Source organism: Leuciscus leuciscus, assembly GCF_965113295.1.
Source record: "Leuciscus leuciscus genome assembly, chromosome: 21".
Lineage (NCBI taxonomy): Eukaryota > Metazoa > Chordata > Actinopteri > Cypriniformes > Leuciscidae > Leuciscus > Leuciscus leuciscus.
Genome location: NC_138745.1, coordinates 21,930,402 through 21,940,740, shown reverse-complemented (window position 1 = coordinate 21,940,740; position 10,339 = coordinate 21,930,402). Strand labels below are relative to the sequence as shown.

The 10,339-nt window shown below is 34.3% G+C and overlaps 1 protein-coding gene across 4 annotated transcripts; it reads right to left on the bottom strand.

The window, feature by feature from the left end:
• Positions 1 to 543: 543 nt before the first annotated feature.
• On the bottom strand, positions 544 to 10,266 carry LOC309485608 (uncharacterized protein). 4 transcript variants are annotated; one of them, XM_082152536.1, is made up of 11 exons: positions 6,561 to 10,266; positions 5,965 to 6,040; positions 5,664 to 5,794; positions 5,457 to 5,555; positions 3,842 to 3,973; positions 3,557 to 3,694; positions 3,034 to 3,162; positions 2,244 to 2,295; positions 2,105 to 2,131; positions 1,709 to 1,735; positions 544 to 1,606 (listed from the first exon to the last, which is right to left on the bottom strand). In XM_082152536.1, the coding sequence occupies exons 2-11, from the start codon at positions 5,990 to 5,992 to the stop codon at positions 1,074 to 1,076; spliced, it is 1,296 nt and encodes a 431-aa protein (XP_082008662.1). In that variant the 5' UTR covers positions 5,993 to 6,040; positions 6,561 to 10,266; the 3' UTR covers positions 544 to 1,073. The 4 variants fall into 4 exon arrangements, with proteins under 4 accessions (XP_082008662.1, XP_082008661.1, XP_082008660.1 ...); XM_082152535.1 differs by having other exon boundaries at positions 5,965 to 6,026; XM_082152534.1 differs by having other exon boundaries at positions 5,664 to 9,167; positions 9,198 to 10,266.
• Between the last annotated feature and the right edge of the window lie 73 nt (positions 10,267 to 10,339).

Sequence of the window (10,339 nt, the reverse complement as noted above, 5' to 3'; positions counted from 1 at the left end):
AGCAGCAACAGGTTAGAAAAGTTCATAATGGCTCTGGAAATGTTTAACATTTGCCGAAATATCCCGCCCCTGGCTAAAAGAGATACTGTGATTGGTTGGTTATACCACTGAGTGACAGTCTGCTTGCCCAATCCAATACGTTAGGGAGAGTCTAGATTTTTTTTAAACAAATTAATCTTGAACTCAATTAAACATTGCCTCAGTAATTTGGAGAAAAAGTGTTTGAAGCGTGAAGCATTTGTTTTACAATCTGATTGTGCATTGCTTTTAAAGGTTCACAAGTCTTTCCCCGTGATTTGACGAAAATTATATATTTAAATGGACAGGTTTCTTACACAGGACTTTAACTCTGGCTCAAAGTCCTCTTCTGGTCCCCTTCCGTTTTCAGTCTGAGCACAGGTCCACATAAATATTAATTAGTGAATGATTTCTTTTTAATGAAAGCTGAAACTGTCAACTAAGTGCAGCATTAAATTAGACTTAAATTATATGTTCTCTCAGTACAGCAGTGTAGTTAGAACAATAATAAAACACATGGTGACCTGCATTTTATGTTTTATTAATACACATATAATCATCCAGTTCATCTATAAATAATAGAATGATTAACCTTTTAATAGACATTATCTACACAAACATATAGACCTATAATAAATATCTTATTTATTTATGTTTAAAGGATGAACATAGATATGCATGGCTAAATAATGCAGTGTTATTAAATATTTGTGTCAAAACACATACTGTTCCTTATACACATGAAAGTAGACAAACATGTATATATATTATATATAATTATTGAGCCAGATAAAATATGCAAAGATACATTTTATAAATGGATAAAGAGATCCAGGTGTAGCAATCATATTGTAAAAAATAATAGGATGTGTATAGCTGTGTATTTTTAATAGCTCTCATTAAGCGGGTCCAGCCCACCATGGTGTTGAATCCTCTGAAAGTCGCTATTAGGAGTTTCTTTTTAGTTGACAGTAGATTTGGTTCCAGTGAATAATTTGTAAGTTCTAAATGTTCAAACGAAAGTGCAGGATGAAAGATGAAAACCTGCCTTGTTGTTAAAAGCGGCAATGCTCTTTAGGAGACCATATGGTTATAACAGACCTGCCATCCAGCAGGGCAAAGAAAGGGTACAGCTTCTCACGAAAGTGTCCTGTGAAGGTGAAGATGTGTGATTTGTTCTCCGCGTTGTAGAATGAAATCTGTCCCTCCTCATAATCAATGTATATTCCCATTTTCCGGGGCACCAGCAGCAGAGGCAGGGCCGTTTCAGGATTGGTGCAGGCATAGAACTGTCGGGTGCTGCGCCACAGGACCCAATAACCATTGGAGGGATTCATTGGAAAGCGGCCATGCCTCTTTGAAGAAGCAGTTGTCACTCCAACTTTCCAATAACCATTGTTTGCAAATTCCACTTCCCAGTAATGGCGGCCACTCATGTAGCCCTCCCAGCCTAAGACACAGGGCAATCTATCAAAACGCTGAAGGCTGTATGGCAGATCTGCTTCTGTTAGACCCTCCTGAACCTTCTTGTGGTCATCAGAGAGCTGCAGCCAAGGGTTGATGGTCATGGGATCAAGATTTACATCAGCTATTTGAGAGAAAGACATGAAGGTTTTACAACTAATGCATTTGACACTTTGTAAATGCTAGAGTGAAGGGAACGTCTTATTTAAATATGATATAAACTTACCTCCTGCACTGACAATCCAGCTCCAGACTGTGAAAAATAAGGAAAATGATCTCAATATTGAGTTTAGATACCAGATCTTACTACTTAATTGACTTGCTAAGAATATTAGACATTGCAACAGCTAGACTAACACATTCTTATGGCAACTTGTAACTATTTTACAATGTGGCGAATCGGTGGCTCATTCGCATGATTTCATATGATCTCTTTCGTACGTTTTCATATGACACGCCATTGACGACTAAGTTTAGGTAGACCTTCATGCTTACTTTTGTCTAAAAAATATTCATGTACAAATTCATATGAAATCTCCACCTCATAAAATTGGGTTGGTTAGTCATACTAGAGCTTTGTTAAATATCTCAAATGTGCTGGGAAAAGTTCTAAAAGAGTTACCTGAATTAGGGATGTATCGTGGCATGCCTGTTTGAGAAAAGAGAACAGAGAAAGGAGTAATGAATATTAATTTAAGTGGTGAAGGCTACTCATATTTACAAAATTAATAATGATATTAGTTAGAATTTGGATCCCTCACCAGCTTTCCAGGTACGCTGCTTAGCTGAAAGCCACAGATGAGGAACCATGCCCTAAAATAAATACAAAAACAAGCATTAATAAAAATTTTTAATAAAGGGATCATATGAACAACCCTTGATCTCGTATTTAAGGGTTAAAGTGACATGATGCATGATGTATTTACAGACTTTAAGTTGCAAATCAAACAAGTGAACCTGTCGCCAAACTGTTCCCACACAGATAACACATTAACCAAACCATTCTTCAGCTAAGTTATATTTTATATATTACAGCTATTTAATTTCATCATCATTTAATAATTTATTTTATTTTATTTCTCTGTCACTGGTTGTACAGTACGTAATAAATGTCTCTCAAATGCAAATGCTCGAACTTATGTTACAGATGGCAATAACTGGTCAACGTACAGTAAACCAAAGATACTTTCTTGAACTTTGCTCTTTAAACAACCACAACGTTTCCATCCATACATTTATCAGAACTATTTAATCTTTGAAGCAATTTAGGCAATTTCATTTTATAGTCTCACACTCCACCCCTGATAATAAAACATATATTACATATTCTATCGTAAGTATGAAATGTTATTGTTGGTTTCCTCAATAAGATAAAGTGCTTCAATATTGACAGAATATTCGTGTCTGGTTTCTCAGTTATATAATTGCTATTTCTTCACATAAAAAGGCACCACTTTCCAAAACTTTCCCTAAATTTTGCATGACTGTATTGTACACTACACCATGTCCCAAGCAGAAATACTCAAAGCAGTGCATTCACAGCCATCCCACCTTGCTGTCTTCCTTCAGCAAACTCCAAGTAATGAACTCCAGCAGTGGCATGAGGGAAACCAGCCTCTTCTTCCTCAGTCCCAGGAGACGCAACATCTGTGCCAGCTCATCTCCCAGCATTCCACAGCTCTGCATTCAGTAAGAAAGAACAAATATGACTATTAAAAAATGTCCCGTGCATTATATTAAAGAGTCATTTCACAAGGGGATACCGATTCTAAGAAAGCAGAAAACCACAACTGGACTTTGGACCACTTAATGTGTTAGTAACAACAGATAAGACACCATCGCTCTAGATCAGGGATGGGCAACTTCGGTCCTGGAGGGCCACTGTCCTACAGAGTTTAGCTTCAACCCTAATCAAACACACCTGAACAAGCTAATCAAGGTCCTCAGGATTACTAGAAAATTACAGGCAGGTGATTTTTTCAGGTTTGGAGCTGAACTCTGTAGGACAGTGGCCCTCCAGGACCGAAGTTGCCCATCCCTGCTCTAGATAATATAGATATTTTTGTTGTCCCACCTCTGACACACTTTGAATCTCTTTGGCCCACTCTGTGATCCTCTTCTGCACCACCTCACTCTGATCTTTATCCTGCTTTGTGTCCTCTTCCTCCTCCTGATCAATCCTCTCCTTTATCCAAGAATTTTTTTTAGACAGCTGAGGATCACACAGGCACACAGAAAGCTTAGTTTGAGCAAGTCCCCCTATATGGTTGAACTGAAGTCGATCTGTATCACTAGTGTATTCCAGAACAGTACAGTATGATTGAGATGTTTGTCTTTTTTGAATTACAGTCAAATTCACCTTGTCTACGCTTTGAAGTTCACTGGCCCACTGAAGAATAAGCTTGCGGCTTTCTTCAATACTGCGTTCAGTTCTGCGGTCTGTCTGCCGCTCTGACTGTCCGCTGCATCCTTCTCCGGGATCATCCTCATTCTGTAAATCACATGCACACATTTACAAATCATTTATGGATGGACAATATATATGTACCATATCTGTTATCTGATGATATTACAATATTAGTCGATGTTGGATATGAATTAATATGAATGAATTATGATATGATATGATATGAATAATTATTCTTATTCATTTACCCTATTATATTATATTTGTCGTCATCTAACATGCACTTCATCTTTTAAAACACTCATTTAAAACCACGGTTAAATGTAATCTTTTGCAAATTTCAAAATGAGTATCCATTTTTCATATTGTACATTATGTTGTAATGCCTAAATTGACTTGTAGTGTTTAGTGTTTTAATTTTAAGTTCATATTTTTATTTAGACAAATAGTATAGATATAGTTTTAATTTATCTGTAATCAACCATAACATGACATAACATGTGTTTTAAAATCAGTGAATCCCTAAAATCATTCTTCCTCTGCCATATCCTAATGTAATTTTGTTCTTTATGACAAAGACACATTGTTTATTGAATGCTTCAAGCGCTCATAAACCCCCTTAAGGCCCCTTTTATAACAAGGCATATAAAAACTAAATAAATGACTATAATAAATATTATTAGTAGTAGTAGTAGTTGTAGTAGTAGCAATTTCATTCAATCATATTACTTTTTTAAAACTTATCTAATAACCCCTTAACCCCCAGACCCAAACCACCCTCCCACATCCTCACCACAGACATGGTGTGACAAGGCCCAGAATTACAGATGCACAATTGCTAGGCTATTGAAATGTGTTATCAGTTACCCTCACATAAACTAATCTAGCACTATGCATGTCTCGCATGGCAACGCTTATCATATGATAGCATGGATTATAAACATTTATTGGTTTGAGTTTGCACGCAAAGAGGAGTTTGCCAAGAAATGATTACATGAGCCGTTAAACGCATCAGTCTTTTGAAGCATGGAACGTAAATCTCTGAATCGAAACTTGGCTTTAGTATTTTCCCGAATGATTTTAAGATAGTTGTCTTTACAATATCTTAAGTTCACTGAACTATTTTATTGTTACATTCATACATATAAAACAATATAACAATAAAATGACAGTAAAATAATACAGTAAACTGAAAGCAGATTACTGTCTTTACAGGAAAATACTGGAAAAAAGCTAATTTTCGATTCAAAGAATTACTCTCCATCCTTTTCCTTATATATATATATATACACAGCTAAAATGTTACACACACATATATATATATATATATATATATATATATATATATATATATATATATATATATATATATATATATATATATATATATATATATACACACACAGCTAAAAGTATCTACAGTATATGTGTGTGTGTATATATATAAATATATATATACACACTCACACATACATATACACACGCACACGCAATATAACATTATATGTATATATACAGTATAGTAAAATAAATTATATTGTAAATTGTAAAATAATTTGTGGCTTACCTTACAAACTTGTGCCACCTGTTGCTTCCAGTGGTTGATGAATCTGATGCACTCTTCCAAGCTGCGGAGGTCCTGCAGGCCCTGCTGACGTTGCCTTTGCTGGAAACAAACATGAAATATTTACCATGAATGTGGTGCACAAATTATTGTGATCATGACCCAACATGGATCACACCATAACATCCCCGAGTTAGTTAGAGTTGTTACCTGAGAACGGGTAGAAAATCCACTACTGTTCTTGAAGGGGCTGGTGGGGGCAGAACTGTGGACCTGAACAGTTTCCTCTGGTAGCGTCCAGCGCACGGCCCCAATAGAGTTACTCTGCTTTTGTGGCCCTTCTGCAGAGGAACAGAAAGAGGGAAGGTTTTTGATTTGAATTGGTGTAGAAATCAACATCTCACACAGCAATTTGAAATGAATGTAATGTGTTAAACAGAAATACAAGCAGTAGGCTACAGACAGTTGTGTTCTATTAAAAACAGAAAGAGAACATGTGTAAGAGCCATACTTTTGTCCTTCAGGATGCTCTTCATCATGTATGGCTTTGTGTTATATATTCCAGCACAACACCTATAAGAGGGATACTTTTAGAGGGACATTTTTAAAAGTTTGTAATATTATCAACTTATTAAATGAAACACATTTACTAAACCTTGATGATGAAGAACATAATATTATAATAATAATACATTAATTATGCTTTAATGATAATAATAATGAACTATAATAATACATGTATTAACCTATATTGTAAAAATATGTATATTATACAATGTTTTTGTTAGAATTTTTAAGTATCATAAAGTACTATTAATATATTTATATTATTAAAAATAAATAACACATTTACACTAAAAATAAAAAGTATTATTATTCCTGACGCTCAAAGAAGATGATGGGTTTTATTTCCAGGGAATGCATGAACTGATAAAATAGATTGAATGCAAAATATGTTGCTTTGGATATTTGTCTACCAAATGCATAAATGCAATAATAATCATAATACTTCTGTCAAAGCAGTTCTGTTTCTTCAGTTTCTCAGTAATAGCACGTTGTAACTGACAACATGATAAAAGCTATGCATGAGACTCAAATGAGACTTACCGTAGATGAAGTGTCGGGATGGTGAGTGCTAAAGGTGTCTGGTGAAACTGAACGTTGGCGCTCTCTCAGCCCCAGTTTTAGCTCATCCTGCAAGGTTTGAACTTTGGACCTGCATTTTTACAGTCATGATTCTATGAGGTGGATACCAAGGAAAGCTACGTGATGAGATATGAGAGTCTTTCCTAGCAATGATTCAGACGGTAGTCAAAATGGCATGATGCCAGGAATAAAGACATCGAATACACTCACGCAGTGCGTAATGCAACATACATTTACTGATTCAGTGGACATATTATGTAGGCCTATAGGGAGAGCGGGGCACAACGTAATGCGGGGCTTGTTGTAACTTCCACACATGCCAGCATGACGAAACTTACTGTATTTACTAGTTGCCATTTAAACATTATATAGAGACACAATTGTGCAAAAATTAATATCACTGAACATTTAATTAACCATAGCAAAAGTAAATGAATATGTTAATTTTTCATCTCTATTTTTTGTGTTTATTTAAAATTAGACAAACCTGATATTATTTTAATCTCCAATATGTTATTTAACAGTTGATATAGTTATTGAATGCTTGCTAACTAGCAGAAGACACTAGCCGGGTTTAAATCCCATGTTGCACAGATGGGGAACGTTGTAACACTGTTACAATTTGCCCCTATTCTATTCTATTCTATTCTATTCTATTCTATTCTATTCTATTCTATTCTATTCTATTCTATTCTATTCTATTCTATTCTATTCTATTATTAATTCTATTGAGAAAACATGAGAAAAAGGTGAATAAAGATAGAGTCAATGTTCAGAAATAATTAATTATTTTTATGTTTTGAACTATGCTGTATAGCTGTGTAATCCGGTGTGTTCGTTGTCAAACTCAATTTAAAAAAAAAAAATGTTTAATGCCATTATTTTATATGAAAAAGTTAATAATTGTATTTTATTGAGAAAATATTTTCGTTTGTCTTCTATATTTTTATTATATCAGATAGTATTTTAATCTGTCATATGGTAATGTTACAGTGTGCCCCTCACATGTTACAATGTACCCCACCTATGGGGCATGCTCACATTTCACTTCCATTATTTCGGGGTATATCAAGAAAATAGTATACACTGTATTAATAAAACAAAACCGCATAATTGTACTAGACATGTGGGAAATTAATGTGGGAAAAATAAATACTCTGATCCACAAACTGAGAAAGTCAAAAAGCGTTATGTGGTTGTTAATCAGATTTCATTCAATAAACTTTTGCATAATACTTAAAAGGCCTCACATTTGTGTGGGCATCCTTCCTCTGCATGCACACAGTAGATATAAAATATGGATGGTTATATTATATGACTATAAACAGGTTACGTAACTTAAAAAAAGTAATGCCGTACAAATGTCAGGGAGTTCAATAGCAAAGGATTGTAAAAGTAGCCAGTTGTAAACCGAGCAACTGCTGCTGACCTCATAAACCACTAAAGGAAGTTCCTGAATGATATGCATTTCTTGAAAATGTATTTAAATAATTTCTCATTATGGTTGTTTGTTCACAAGCATGTATTTATATCATCACAACCAAAAATGTAATGGCAATGACATTTCGTTTGAACTTTGTGGAGAAAATTGTGATTATTATAACTACTAAGGATAGCTGTTCACATGAAGTTTATTTCAGTAACATGCTGTTCCACACACAAAAATTTCATAAGAGTTTGATAATTTTGTTGAAATGGACATTTTCAATTTTATAATCCATAAACCTTTAAGTCTCTCCTTAATCGATTGGTGTGATTAAATAAATAATAATCTCCAATTAAACTCCTGAATTTAAATTTAGGTATATAAACCGGCTGCATAATTGTAATATCTATTTTAATTTAAATAGAATTAAAATGTAACAAAATGTTAAAAATCATATAACCATTATAGTACTTTTTATATAAACACAATTAATCCTGTCCACAATATGCTTTTTATCCAGAAACATTTAATGTCTGACATGCCACCAATAGATATTTGTACTTATTTTATTTATTATGTCCCATAGGAGAGTTTAACATTTTTGGGGGGTGTCAATATTTATTTTATAATAGATAGCTGAACAATGTTGTGCAGTTTTGATGGCTGTGTTAATGTAACAGCATTGAACTAAAAAAATATATGTATTATCTATTGAAAAGTGTATGTTATATATCATGGGACAAATGGACATAATTACTCAGAATTACATTAAAATACATTATTTATGCCTTGTCCTGAATCTGCACGAGTGAAAATACCAGTTGAGTGACTGTTGAATTTGAATTGCAATTCAGTTAATACCTCTTTCTGTCATTCCAATTCCAATTCAACATTTTTCCTAATTCAATTCAAATTCATTAACTGATTTTTTAATTAATCAAAACTAACATTTATTTTTCTTGCAAGATTAACAATTATGTGCTTTTGAAACCTAAATGTCCCCAACACTTTGGCCAAAGTCAGTCTGAATCATGTCCGAATATAACAAAAGAGGAAATTAAACTAGACAGATGTATAAATATATAAACTCATGACTTTGAGTAACAAAGTGAGATAATCAAGAAATCAGGGTTTGCTTATACCTAGAAACAGTACGGTTTGCTGAATTATACATATGATCCAATCATATTTTAGAAAAATTATGTAATTATGTCACCTTTGCCATGCTCCTGTTCTATAAAAAACTGTTGCATTCTTTTTGCTGGTGGGATTCTCTCTGAAATTTGCCTGAGGTCCTCCAGCCATGATTAAAGCATATTCTAAGGAGTCTGTCTAGTTAATGCTGCGCAGCAAGTTAGTGGAGCACAAGAGATTTTATTTCCCAAGTGATAGTGCCGACTCAGCCGACGTCGATTAGGAGATGCGCTATAGGATAAATATTATCAAATTATAATAGTAATTAAGTTTGACCCAGTTAAAGTCCCACTGAAATCAAAATGGACCCTATTTACTTTGTTAGCGCATATTACTAGTCTTGTGGTGAACAATTAATCCGTGCAAGTTAAAACACAGAAAAAAATTTTTGGGCTTCGTAATCTTTAATCAAAATCTGAAAATGCCCCTCCCCTCTACATTGGAGGACCTTCCCTGATGACGTAGGTTTGACGGCTTGGTTTGGGAAACGCTTAACCACTCCCCTCAAATCGTTAGTCTGTAATGAGCGAGAGATGGAGAGGAGGAGAGCTAGAGTAAAACCCTGCCCTCTGTTCAATATTCCTTTTCACTGGGAAATACGTCACAGCACTGCAGAAAAGTCGTTTGCAACTTCCGGTTCACGCGGACTTTAAGTCAGGTGTGTAAGGGAAAAAAAAAATCAACATATTATTAAACTGTGACCTATTCCCAACCCTGCTTATCTTGACCTAAATATCACACCCTATTCACACAGCATGATTCAGTTCACAGCAACAGTTCACGTGAAAGTAGGTGAACATTTTCTGAAACCATGCAAAAAAACATGTCATTCCTCCTCTGATCCAAAATTCTGATTTATAAAGCAATAATAATAAAAATTAAAATAAATAAACCAATGGGTTCATGGATCAAACTTATAGTTTGTATATCAAACTATAGTTCTCATACAAATCAAACTTATCTCTTAACACAGCAGGCTACATGTGTATTTAAATTTAGCTTTATAAATTTGGAGTTAGTAAGCTTTTATTTCTCATACAGTAAGTGTATTTATGAGTTTATGTAAACCATGGTAACATGACCCTTACTTGCCCTTATGTAACATCAGTGTCCTCTTATC